This window comes from Cynocephalus volans, chromosome 5 (genome assembly GCF_027409185.1).
Source record: "Cynocephalus volans isolate mCynVol1 chromosome 5, mCynVol1.pri, whole genome shotgun sequence".
Taxonomy (NCBI): Eukaryota; Metazoa; Chordata; class Mammalia; order Dermoptera; family Cynocephalidae; genus Cynocephalus; species Cynocephalus volans.
In genome coordinates this window covers 14,653,175-14,666,194 of record NC_084464.1, presented here as the reverse complement: position 1 = coordinate 14,666,194, position 13,020 = coordinate 14,653,175, and the positions used below count along the sequence as shown (strand labels likewise).

General features: G+C 51.0%; 1 protein-coding gene across 7 annotated transcripts in view; it reads left to right on the top strand.

The window, feature by feature from the left end:
* The window catches only part of RREB1 (ras responsive element binding protein 1), a 124,591-nt gene that overhangs the window by 98,992 nt on the left and 12,579 nt on the right, over positions 1-13,020 (top strand). For all 7 annotated transcript variants that reach the window (XM_063096607.1, XM_063096606.1, XM_063096604.1 and 4 more), the window contains 2 exons: positions 4,116-4,305; positions 5,540-8,465. In XM_063096607.1, coding sequence (XP_062952677.1) covers positions 4,116-4,305; positions 5,540-8,465 — 3,116 coding nt within the window. The remainder of the gene's footprint in view (positions 1-4,115; positions 4,306-5,539; positions 8,466-13,020) is intronic.

The following is a 13,020-nucleotide window of genomic DNA, read 5'->3' as shown; positions in this document are numbered from 1 at the left end:
GGTTTTCCATGCTGGTTTTACTTAAGGTCTGTCAGCAGGTGCTGAGTGTGAGGCTGGGAGCAAGGGTGTTTCTGTTGGTGTTTCTTTCTTCCTTTTAACTAACCTCACGATGTGCTTCTGGTTTCAAAGCAGAACTTTTTTTTTTCTCTGCCACTTTCAAGCAGCTTGTTGTGAGATGACATTCTACATCTTTTCAGAAGTGAAATAGGAGCGCCTTGGTTGAGATCCCATGGAAGTGGAGGTGTGAAGTGAGGGTCCAGACGCTGCTAGACCTTGTTGGAAGCTCTGAGTACGTGTGCAGGCTGGAGTGTGCACTTCTCTTTAGGAGCTGTGGCTCCAGGAGGTTGAGGGGGGTCGAGGAAGCAGGTAAGGAAGGACAGAGCGCCGACCAAAAAGAGCACTCGTTCCTCCCCGCGAGTCTCAAGATCAGACAGAAGTGAACATGATTATGAAGTTCTTGAGAGTGAAAAGAGAGAACACATCCATTTGAAATTTACACTCAGTTTTTCCTGCATTTTCATCCTTGTTAAAAAACATCCTAGGAAACGGGCTTTTCCTGATTTCTTTTTTCCCCTGGCAAGATAAAATCGTGGTTAAATTTGGAATTGCACCTTGCATTTTTCAAAGCACTTTGCTATCTCTTTGTTTTTTGGCAGCTGGCCAGTCCAGAGATCTGAACCCTTGACCTTGGAGTTACAAGGCTGTGCCCTAAGCCACTTTGCTATCTGTTACTCACAGTAACTCCAAAGATCCCTCTGTTCCAGATGGGGAGGGAAACTGAGGCTTAGAAGGAAGAGGAAAGAGGTTAAAGATGAGTAAAGTATGGACAGTTTCTCTTCTCCAGGCCTGTTGCTTAGGATGTTTTTCGATTCTAGATTCTCACACTTAATTCTCAGTATAATTTGTTTTCCAAACTTGTCTAACTATAAGACTCAGCTGGTGTGTTTGTTCATGTACAGACTCCTAGGCCCATCCCCTAGCCATTCTGATCTCAGTAGTCTGGGGAGGAAACCAGGAATCTGCTTTTTTAACAAGGTCACGAGGGGATTCTTTGGCGTGTTTGGGAAACTTTCCATAGCAGGCAACTGAAGTGCATGTGGAAACAAGCTGTCTGAGGTCACACCGTCTGAACTCCTCCCATCCCTTCCCTGGGGTCATGCACCCTGAGCCCGTACCCCCCATTGCTGCACCACTGCCTTCCTTGGGGACAGAGCTCGTGGGTGGTACTGGGTAATCTACCATGTGTTTATTGAGCAACTGCTACATACAAAACTCTGTCCATAAATGGGAGAGCAAGAGAATGGAGGAGGATACAGACACAGAGATAAATGATGAGACATTCACTGCGAGGCACTCTGCCTTCCCTTTATAAAACCTGCTTACCGGTGCCGCTCACACGGAATATTCGTGGCTAATAGTATAGTAATCTCAAAAGCAGACTGTGTTCAGGAAGATCTCTGGGGTACAGGGAAAAAAATTGAACTTTTTTTTAATCTTGTACTTTAAAATTTTTTATTTTTATATTTTAAATGTTTCTGGCATATTTTATTTTTATTTGTTTTATTTTTATTATTTAGGTTTTTTTTAATTTTAACTTCTCAATATACATTGTAGTTGATTTTCGTGACCCTTTACCCTTTCCTCTTTCCCCCCTCCTTTTCTCTCCTCCCCCCCACCTGGCATATTTTATATACAGGCAAATATGTGTGTGTGTGTAAATGCATATTCCTACATATATATGTATACACATACAGACACATTTTTCAGTTTAACAAATGTATGGGACAGGTGCTCAAAAATATCATGAAGTACCAAAGCAGATGGTGCCGTAGGTCTGAGCGCGCAGCTCGCCCTGAGTGTAGATCCCATGTTTGTGGAGCCTTCTTGAGCCCTGGGCTTGGCGCCTCCCTCCAGCCCTGGCCCCTCCTCCTCTTTCCCAGACTGACTGTCCAGTACATGTGCCCGAGAAGCACCATCGTACTGGGCAATGGGTTCTGTCACATTACACATGCCACCAGAGGACTCGTATAGCGGCTTCCCTTCTGAAGTTTTTGTAAATTGACCAGGATCACAGCCAGAGAGCTTGCAGCTGACCGGTGGTGAGGTGCTGGGTTGGTGACCACGTAGAGAGTGCAGTTGAGCTTGAGCCTGGGCGGCCTGAAGCTGGGTGGTAGAAAAGAAGGAGCTCCATTCCTAGGGCAGTAGAAGAGGAGTTCCCATCAGCCTCCAAGGGTCACTGTCCCCTCTGTGGGTGCACCTTGGAACTTGATCATGTTCCAGCCAGAAAGAGAACCTCACCCAGAGGGCTGCTTCTGTTTTGCTGCCCTTCACTCTGTCTCATAGCCTGTGACTTAGACCTCTGGGTACTTTGGCAAGGAATGGTTTTGTGGTTTGGGGTCCATCCCCAGGATGGGGGAGAGAGCAGGCCAGAGAAAGGGGAGGAAGCTGCACGTCGGGGCCCACGTTGCAAGGATTTCCAATCTCTGAAGGTTTTCTGCATTATCTGAAACCATCCCTCCCCCAGAGCCTGGACCACAGCTCGTGAGCTCAGACGTCCCTCAAGCAGGAGCATAATGTTTTGAGGGCCTCCTGGGAACCCAGTATTCTAAGTGGAGTTGAATGACAACAGGAATCTTGTTGGGGAGATGCCCCCATGGTAACAGAGGAGCTAGGAGAGGTGGATCCACGGCGGGACCGCACCCCGCCACGATGCGATAAGGCCACCAAGCTGCACATACTTGGCACTTCTTTCTTTCAGCACTTCTCAAAAGTGAGCTCAGCTGCTTCGTGGGTGATTATTGCCTTATCTCTTTATTTCCAGAGAAGAATTTCAAAGCAAACTAAGTTTCCATTGAGGTGTGTGCAGTGTAAATGTGAACAAATTGCTTTTCCTCTCTGATAACAGGACCACTCTTCGAGGTTTTGACAGGGTCAGATGCATGGCACATGTGTGAGTACACGGTTGTGCAGTGCCCAGTGCCATCCCATAGAACTTCCTGCCATCGAGAAACATGCCCTGTCTGCACTGCCCAACACCACTGAGCTCCTGAAATGATGCTAGCATAGCATGACTGTGGACATTTTAATTGATGTAAATTTAAGTAGCCACGTTGTTCTAGTTGCTACTGTTTTCAGTGCAAGTCTAGGGGATGTTAATAATGTAATTATTGTGTCATTTTAAATGTGGTTCTCAGTGAAGACCTGGAAGACACTGGTAGGAAAAGTGGAGACAGTATTATAAAATGGTGTTTGCTATGCATCTGTGTGGCCCAGCACATTTAAGGTGTGGAAGATCATCTCCAAAGTGAAGTGTCATGATTTTTAAGTGGGCTGCATTTGTGGGAGTCTGTCAAGGAAAGGGAGACAGTCTTGTGACAAGCGTGGTGGGAGTGAATGTGGCTCCCATTTTGTCTTTGCTTCTTACTGCCTGTGTGACCTCTGTCATGTTGCTAACATTTTGGGGCCTGTGCTTCCATCTGTAAGATGAGGGTCATGATATCCGCCTCTCTGCCCTGCACTCAGTATGGGCTCAGTGTGTGAGAGCTATGGTTATGTTCCAGATAGTAATGGTAATAATACCAGAATTTAATACACAATCACTGCACTTGCTACTAATTCAGTTGGAGGATTTAATTATCATTTTATCCCTGATACCAGGGACGCTGATGTGATTGTTCTAGATTCTGTGTAAACATATTCTTTTTTGACTTTTAAATATTTAAAATCATTAGAAGCTATCGAGCTGAGGGAGGGAGAAAGCCTCTGAAACGGTTCCCTCCACGTTGTGTGATTCAGGAAAGAACGAGTCGGTCTGCAGCGGTGGCTTCGGGTTCCTGCTGTCTTCTTGTTCTGCACAGGCTTTGGATGTTCCGGTCGTACATACATCTTTTGCTGCCTGCAAAGATTTGGCATCCAGAAGTTGGTAGAATATAGTTTGGGTTTTTTTAAAGGAATAGTGTTTTGGTGCTAACCATGAGCAGACTGGCTTCTCAGTGTCATATCATTTATTTTGTTCAGTTGAAATGGAGCAACAAAAAAGTGCTATAATATGGCTAAAGGACGAGTGGAAACTCTGACCTGGCTGCCTCCTCATCCGTGTTCCTTTCTTTTCCTAGATGTGACATCTGCTGCGTCACCTTCCGAACACATCGCGGACTGCTGCGCCACAATGCGCTTGTCCACAAACAGCTTCCCAGGGACGCGATGGGAAGGCCTTTCATACAGAACAACCCTTCCATTCCTGCTGGCTTCCACGACTTGGGATTCACTGACTTCTCCTGCAGGAAGTTTCCTCGCATTTCCCAGGTACTCTGACCTGCCGGCGGAACCGCAGCCGCCTCCACGGTCGATGGAGTTGGGCTGAGCTCCCTCACCCTAAGGTTTCCTCTCCTTAGAATGTTGTCAGTTGCGTTTTGTCTTTCCTATAACATCTTTTCCCTTAAAATTCAGCTTGGCCTTTTTGGTCTTCTTCGGTCGTTGGGTTGAGAGGGTGGGTGGTCTTTTACTTTGGACTGAATTTCCTGTTTGCATGCTAAGAGGGAGTCTAACTCAGTAGTGCCTTTGCCCATTCTTGGCGCTTTGAGATCGGAAGTTGTGAATTGTCTACTGCCCAGCCCTATCATGATTTAAATTTGCATTTCTTAAATCTTTCTTTAATACCTGCATTACAGCTAAATATTTCTAGCATTGTAATTTACTGATTGATTGATTGATTTTTTTTATGGCTGGCCGGTACAGGGATCAGATGAACCCTGGAACTTGGTGTTATCAGCACCACGCTCTAACCACCTGAGCTCACTGGCCAGCCCCATAGTTTCTATTAAAAACAATTTGGGTCATTATTAACCTGAATGAGAAAAGAGCCATATTTGTTTTCTGCTTATAAAGCACTGCTAAAGCTACTTCAAAAAATTTTTTTTTCATTTAAAAAAATTGATAGAAGAAGTCAACAGTGAAGTATGTCCCATATATATGCACACACCCAAATATGTACACGCGTGTGACTCCCAGGTGACCTTCCCTTTTGCCCGCTTCAGGCAGCATTCCCTTTCCCACAGTCACAAACAAGCCAGTTCTCCAACCTCTGTTACCATCAGTTGGGTTTTCGAGGCACCCATTTTTAAAGAATTAATTCTTCCTTCATGGTATTGTTACTACCTGTACTTCAGTACCTCTCTGGTGAGATACCTGCAGATTGATGTCATTCAGCAAACAAACATCATCCTTAAGATGCTTTTGGTTTTCCTTGACCAATCTGGAGTTTGCAAGCCAGGGAGAATCAACTCTTTATATTTTTTGGAGAAAGGCTGCATACTGTGGCAATAGTACAATAAATACTTTCTGTATCTCCAGTTAGTGATCATTTTTATTTTTTATTTATTTTTATTTCTTTGGTGGCTGGCCGGTATGGGGATCTGAACCCTTGACCTTGGTGTTATAACACTGCACTCTAACCAGCTGAGCTAACCAGCCAGCCCCCAGTGACCCTTTTTAAGTCCTCACCTTTCTTCCCTTGCTTTTGCCGGCGGCTTCCGTGCAGGCCTGGTGTGAAACAAACCTGCGAAGGTGCATCAGCGAGCAGCACCGTTTCGTCTGCGACTCCTGTGACAAGGCATTCCCCATGCTGTGCTCTCTGGCCCTGCACAAGCAGACCCACATCGCCACAGACCAGGAACGGGAAAAGCTGCCTGCCAAGCCCCTGCCTGGCGACACCCTGGACCAGAAGGTCTTCCTGGCCTTGCTGGGCCTGCAGCACACCAAAGATGCCAGGCCCACCCCCGCCGAGGAGCCCCTGCCTGACGACAACCAAGCAATACAGCTCCACGCACTCAAGTGTCAGCTACCTCAGGACCCCGGCTGCGCCAATGCGCTGAGTCTGTCACCTTTCGAAGCTGCTTCTCTGGGCGGTTCTCTCACGGTCCTTCCAGCCACCAAGGAGAACATGAAGCATCTGTCCCTGCAGCCCTTCCAGAAGGGCTTCATCATCCAGCCCGACAGCAGTATTGTGGTCAAGCCCATCTCGGGAGAGTCTGCCATCGAGCTGGCCGACATCCAGCAGATCCTGAAAATGGCTGCCTCGGCCCCCCCCCAGATCAGTCTTCCGCCTCTCTCCAAGGCCCCTGCCGCCCCCCTGCAGGCCATTTTCAAGCACATGCCTCCTCTGAAGCCAAAGCCCCTGGTCACACCGCGGACGGTGGTGGCAGCCTCCACGCCCCCGCCTCTCATCAACACCCAGCAGGCCTCCCCGGGCTGCATCAGCCCCAGCCTCCCCCCGCCCCCGCTGAAGCTGCTCAAAGGTTCGGTGGAGGCGGCCTCGCATGCCCACCTGCTGCAGTCCAAGTCCGGGGCCCAGCCTGGCCCGGCCTCGCTCTTCCTGCAGCAGCCGCGGGCTGAGCTGCCAGGCCAGCCTGAGATGAAGACGCAGCTGGAGCAGGACAGCATCATCGAGGCCCTGCTGCCCCTGAGCATGGAGGCCAAGATCAAGCAGGAGATCACGGAGGGGGACCTCAAGGCCATCATGACGGGCCCCGGCAGCAAGAAGGCGCCCGCCATGCGCAAGGTGCTGTACCCCTGCCGCTTCTGCAACCAGGTGTTCGCCTTCTCGGGGGTGCTGCGCGCGCACGTGCGCTCCCACCTGGGCATCTCGCCCTACCAGTGCAACATCTGCGACTACATCGCCGCTGACAAGGCCGCGCTCATCCGCCACCTGCGCACGCACAGCGGGGAGCGGCCCTACATCTGCAAGATCTGCCACTACCCCTTCACCGTCAAGGCCAACTGCGAGCGCCACCTGCGCAAGAAGCACCTCAAGGCCACCCGCAAGGACATCGAGAAGAACATCGAGTATGTGAGCAGCAGCGCGGCCGAGCTGGTGGACGCCTTCTGCGCGCCCGACACCGTGTGCCGGCTGTGCGGCGAGGACCTCAAGCACTACCGCGCGCTGCGCATCCACATGCGCACGCACTGCGGCCGCGGCCTGGGCGGCTGCCCCAAGGCCCGCAAGCCCTTCGAGTGCAAGGAGTGCAGCGCCGCCTTCACCGCCAAGCGCAACTGCATCCACCACATCCTCAAGCAGCACCTGCACGTGCCGGAGCACGACATCGAGAGCTACGTGCTGGCGGCCGATGGCGGCCTGGGCCCCACCGAGCCTCCACCCGCCGAGGCCCCCGGGAGAGGGGAGGAGGCCGGCTGCACGGCCTCGGGTGACCGCAAGCCCCTCGCCGCCTTCCTGGAGGCCCAGAATGGCTTTCTCCACGGGGGTCCCACCCAGCCTCTGCCGCCTCACGTCTCCGTCAAGCTGGAGCCCGCCAGCAGCTTTGCGGTGGACCTCAACGAGCCCCTGGACTTCTCGCAGAAGGGCCTGGCCCTGGTCCAAGTGAAGCAGGAGAACGTCCCCTCCTTCCTGAGCTCTTCTTCCTTGGCCCCCTACGACTGCCCCATGGAGCCCATCGACCTGTCCATCCCTAAGAACTTCAGGAAAGGAGACAATGCAGCTGCCCCCAGCGAAGCCAAGAAGCCGGAGCAGGAAGCCGAGAGCAGTGAGCAGCCTGCTCCCTGTCTGCCACCATGCCCTGCCTTGCCGGTGACTTTGGGGCCCAACGGGATCCTGGAAAACCCTGCAGTGACTGCCACAACAGCCACCACCCTGGAGCCCCACTCCCAGGCCCTGCAGGGCTCCGTTCAGCTCGCTGTCCCCATCTACTCCTCAGCTCTGGTGAACAGCCCCCCGCTCTTGGGCAACTCCACCGTCATAAGCAACTCAGCCCTCCTGAGCAGCTCAGCCCTGCTGCGGCCGCTGCGGCCCAAGCCCCCCCTGCTCTTGCCAAAGCCCCCTGTGACAGAGGAGTTGCCCCCACTGGCCTCCATCGCCCAGATCATCTCATCCGTGTCTTCGGCCCCCACCCTCCTGAAAACCAAGGTGGCAGACCCAGGGCCCACGAGCACTAGCAGTAACACTGCCACTTCAGATGGCTTTGGAAGCACCATCCCTAAAGTCGCCACCACCCCCTCTGACGCCACCAGCCCAAAAGAATCCAGTGACCCACCCCCTACGGCCAGCAGCCCAGAAGCAGCCTCACCCACCGAGCAGGGGCCGGCTGGCTCATCCAAGAAGAGGGGTCGGAAAAAGGTGATGAGGAGCCGGTCCCATGCCAGCAGCAGCGGGGTGGACCTAGACTCCAGTGGGGAGTTTGCCAGCATTGAGAAGATGCTGGCCACCACGGACACCAACAAGTTCAGTCCATTTCTGCAGACTGCAGAGGATGACACTCAGGATGAGGTGGCTGGGGTCCCCGCCGACCACAATGGGCCCAGCGATGAAGAGCAGGGAAGCCCCCCAGAAGACAAGCTGCTGAGGGCAAAGCGGAACTCCTATGCCAACTGCCTGCAGAAGATCAACTGTCCCCACTGCCCCCGGGTCTTCCCTTGGGCCAGCTCCCTCCAGAGGCACATGCTCACACACACTGGTAAGAGGGCTCCCTGGGCTCCGTCCCTGCTGGAGGCTGTGCCCCAGCTACAGGGGGAGCAAGGGGTGGGGTCGAAAGCCTGGGACCCTTTCCCACAACTCCATTCATTCATGCACCAGCTTGCCTGGTGGTGCTGTGAGTTTTTCCCTTGTGTTCTTAGTAACAGTGACTTGTGCCTGCGGTCTGAGCCCTCCAAGGGCTGCTAGTGAAGGGAAGTGTTCGGTATAGGGTGTTTCCAGGTGAAAGTGGTCATAGGCCCCTGGGGACACTTTCGTCCATCCACCCCATCCCTGCTGGAGAAGTTAGCTGATTATCTAAGGGGCTGAGCTCGGGTGGCACGTGGGAGAAGTGGGACTTTGTATTAAGGTACTGGGGCATAATGAGTTCAGTGCTTTGACACACGAAATTCCATTCCAGCATCCTCAGTGCAGCTTTTTCAATTTTGAACATTCTGTGAAATGCTTTTGGCTACTGTGTATTCTTAAAGGGAAATATTGCAAATGTTGGCCCTTTTCTTTCAGTTCACTGAGGTGGTCGCATCTTCCTGTTGATTGTGGAGATTGGTGATGGACGGTGGTAGAATTTTTTTGTTGTTTACATTACAGTTCTCAGATGTTCCAGAGAAACTCCCAAGTATGACTAATATTCTGTGTAACACACTTAAATTGCCAAAAAGATATCCCCAAAGTATTTTTCAAATGTTAGCTTCTACACATTGATTTTTGAAAAGAAGTTTAGGACAGAGAATACATTTTCAGTAATTTTACACCAGGTACTTCTAATGTTTAAGTAACCATACAACTCTCATTTTAATTATAATTTTCTGAATGTTCTCACAGGATTTATATCACTGAAATAAGGGTAAATTCCGTGAGATCCTTGTCCTTTTGGAGTTTAGAACCCAAATATTTTAGTACCAAATATTTTAGGAGCTAAAACTGAATGGTACTGTATGCCTGGTACAGGATTGCCAGGTAAAGTGCAAGACACTAGTTAAATTTGAATTTCAGATATACTAAAAATTATTTGTTGTTTAAGTATTTTCCATGCAATATTTGGAATATACTAAATATTTGTTGTGTATCTGAAATTCAGATTTAACTGGGCATCCTGTATTTTTACTTGCTAAATGGAGATTAGGGAGGAGTTTTACAACAGAATGGTGAGGGGAAAGTGGTGGGGATTGGGTGTGAGCTGCGTCCTGTACCCAGGTGGAAACACTTTATTTAGGGTTGAAGAGCTCATGGAAGGCTTTTCCTCCCAGGTGAGTTGAACAGCAAGCAGGAGGTCACAAAGCCATTGCTGGAAACCAGGAGAGTGTGCAGAGGAGACTGGGGATGGGAGGGAGAGGGAGCCATGGGGTCCTAGCACACAGGTTTAGGGTCTCTCTGTGACTGCACTGCTCATCAGAGATTGCCACATAGATGTAGCATTTCTTTCTGGTATGGTGGGGCCTCTCATCCAGGCAGGAGTACCCGTCCAGTAAGGACTCGCCTAATGGGACCAGACTTTGTAAATTCATGAGGTACGTGCTGCCTTTTCAGGACAGTGTTTGCTTTCTGTTGAAATAATTGAAGCCCTACAGAGTAAAGTAACAGTTCTAAAGAAGAGAGCAGTTCAGAAAGGAAAATGTGTCTTCAGGAGAGGGTGTCACACGCAGCAGTCTCTATTGCTACCCTTTTTGGGTGACACCTGTTTGTCACCTGCTAAGAGTCTATGGAGAAGTGAGTATTTCTCTTGCCACTTTCCAGAAGGCATGTGGTCTGGCTGTGATGAAGGGGTTGGCCCTTGCCTTCTCTCCCCTCCCCCGCCATCACCCACCTCCACACGAGAGTGCTGTGCTTAGTAGATATTGTACACATTTTCCTCGGATTCCCAGCAAACTTTCGGTCTCCGTACGAAGACTGGAGTGGCCAGTATCTCCTTTTCAAGAGTTGAGTCTTTGCAAATGCCTATTATCCATTCCCACTTGAGAATCTGGTCATTGTGATTTCTTGGCTTTTGAATGCCAAAATGTCATCATTGGTTTAAAATTTGGTAGTGTCTGAAACCAGGCAAGAGAGCAGGAGTTTTGTTTAAGATGGACGTATTCTGCTGCTTCTCTCTTCACGGTTACTGATAACCCTGATGGAGGTGACTGTTTGGGCCCAGTTCCTGACATCTTATCAGGTTATGTTCTCAGTAGAAAAACCTCTCAGAGCTAGTCCTCAGGACAGTCCTGTGAGGTGGTGGTGTTCACGTCTTGGCGTGAGGAAGCTGAGGTTTAGCGATGCTAAGTGGCTTACCTACAGTCACGTGGGCAGCACGAGGCAGAACTGGAGTTCACAGCCAGGGCCGCGTTTCCTGCAGCTGCCCCCCGCCGGCCGGGGTGCCTGTGGCCAGCTGGTCCTTGGCATGAAGATGGGCAGGGCCAGGGCCACCTTCCTGCGCCTCCCTCTGTTCTCACGTGTCCCGGGGCAGAAGATCAGGAAGTGGTTTGAGATAAGGGGAGAACACTGCCATGGCCCTGAGTGCTGCTAACTAGGGACCTGATGACTACAAGGCTGGGTCAGCCTCGTGCATGGGCACCATGGGGAGGTTGGCGCCGTGGGCTCCTTTAACTCCCACTGCCATGCTTCCCTGTCCAGCTTTGGGGGAGGGTGTCAGCATCACCTCATTAGGTCATGCTGTGTTGAGCACGTGGCTGTGTCTGGTGTCCTGCTAGGACATTTTCCACTCTTCAGCAGTGACGCTGGAAGGAACCTAGGAGCTCATGCTCTTGCCACAGCCCTGCTGTTTGTCACCTGGATGCTCCCGCCTGCTGGCCCTCTGTGAGACGCTCCCTCCAGAACCATGGAAAAAGACCGAAGGCATGTGCTTGAGTGCAGAAATTAAAGGCTGACTCCACAACGATCTTGTACACAAAGGTGTTCTTCAGGGAAGACGTTCTGTGTGTTTTTTAGTGTGGTGTTAAAATCCAGCTGAGGTCCAGCCAGAAGTGTCGAACCGCATCTGGTTTGAGACCGTTTCAGCGAACTGTCTGTATCTTGAAGGTTGGCCTCCTCCCGTGCGCTCAGCAAATTAGTGAAATGATCGTGATGTCTCTACTGTGTCTCATACACATGTTCTCCAGTCCCTCTGTCGCCCAAAGGGGCAGCAAAGTAGGCTGAATGTCCAGCCGGGGCCACCTGCTGGCTGCCGGCACGGAGCGTGGCCTCGGCCGCCCCTGCCCGCGTCCGGGTTCCAGGAGCAGTGTCCGGTGAGCAAGCTGGTGGCCGCCCTCATTTTCACGTCCCCAGCACCGTCTCCACACTGCTGCCTGCCCTCCTCCATTCCTCCCCAGCTTTCTCCCAGCCTGTGCTCCTGTTAACGGGGGCACTTCCTGGTCCCTTGCCTTTCTCCACCTGCACGCGTCACTGCCTTGCGAGACAACAGCGTGCTGCTCCTGCCCGGGCCCCTCTGAGCATCGCGTGTGTTTTTTGGCCACAGGTGGAGGAGGGAATGCCAGAAAACACAGCCAGTCCCCTTCGGCCTCTGTCCTTGTTCTCTTCCTGCTTGCCTTTGCTCCGGTTCCTCATCCCACAGAGACAGGGCTGGGACTGTGCAGCGTCCATTCCAGGGTGCCCTGGCTCGCTCGCTGTCTCTCGGGTGCTTTGAATGCCTTTTCTTTGCCAGCTCGGCGCTCTCCCCCGGCCCCTCTCCTACCTGCTGCTAGCGGGCATCAGGCATCGGAGTGCAGATCAATAAGATGTCCAAGCCCGAGTGTGGGAAGCACCTCGGTTACCAGTTGTATTTGGCTACTTTTAACTTAAGTGGCAGATTCAGGCTGTTTTCACCCAGCCCTGTGTACACCTCTGCCAAATATATAGAGAGAAGATACCGGAAGAAAGAAGCCCTCCCCGAGAGGCTGGAGGGGCCATGGAGAGAAGTCTGGGGGGCTCAAGGTGTGTTGTCTTGTCAGAAGAAGTAAACCATCTGCAGGTTTCCCATCCTAGTGATAACCCACCTTTCTAACCCCGATTGTGTTTAAAAAAATGAACAGAAACGTTTTCAGTTCTGTCTCCTTGGTCTTGATGGAGAAGACCATGATGTCCTCATCACACTTCTCCAGTTTGCTGTTCTCTCCTGCTCTAGCCCCCCTCTGTTTCTGGATTGTTGGTGAGAGTGGATGCTAGCTGATGGTTGTGATGCCCACGTTGGGGGCTGGAAGTACTGCAAGTCTTGGGTACAAAGGGAATTCCTTGTAGCATCAGGTGCTTTTACGAACACACCTTCTAAAGCGGTAATTTATGGCAGTTACCAGATAAATAAAACCATTTGATACTTTTCATGTAGATTACCTGTCAATAAGGTTTTCTTTAACCTATACTGTGATAAAACACTAACAGGACTCATGTTTTCTACATGTCTGCAATCCAGAGAGCACACTGCTGTTTAAAATGTAAGGCTCATGCAGTGAAGTGTGAACTGTGAATGATTCGTTCTAAGTGAGTTGTCACTTTGGGAGTCTTCATAATTTGATGTAATACTTGGGCATCATTGAATTGTTTTCTGAACTTAGCATCAACATGAGTCT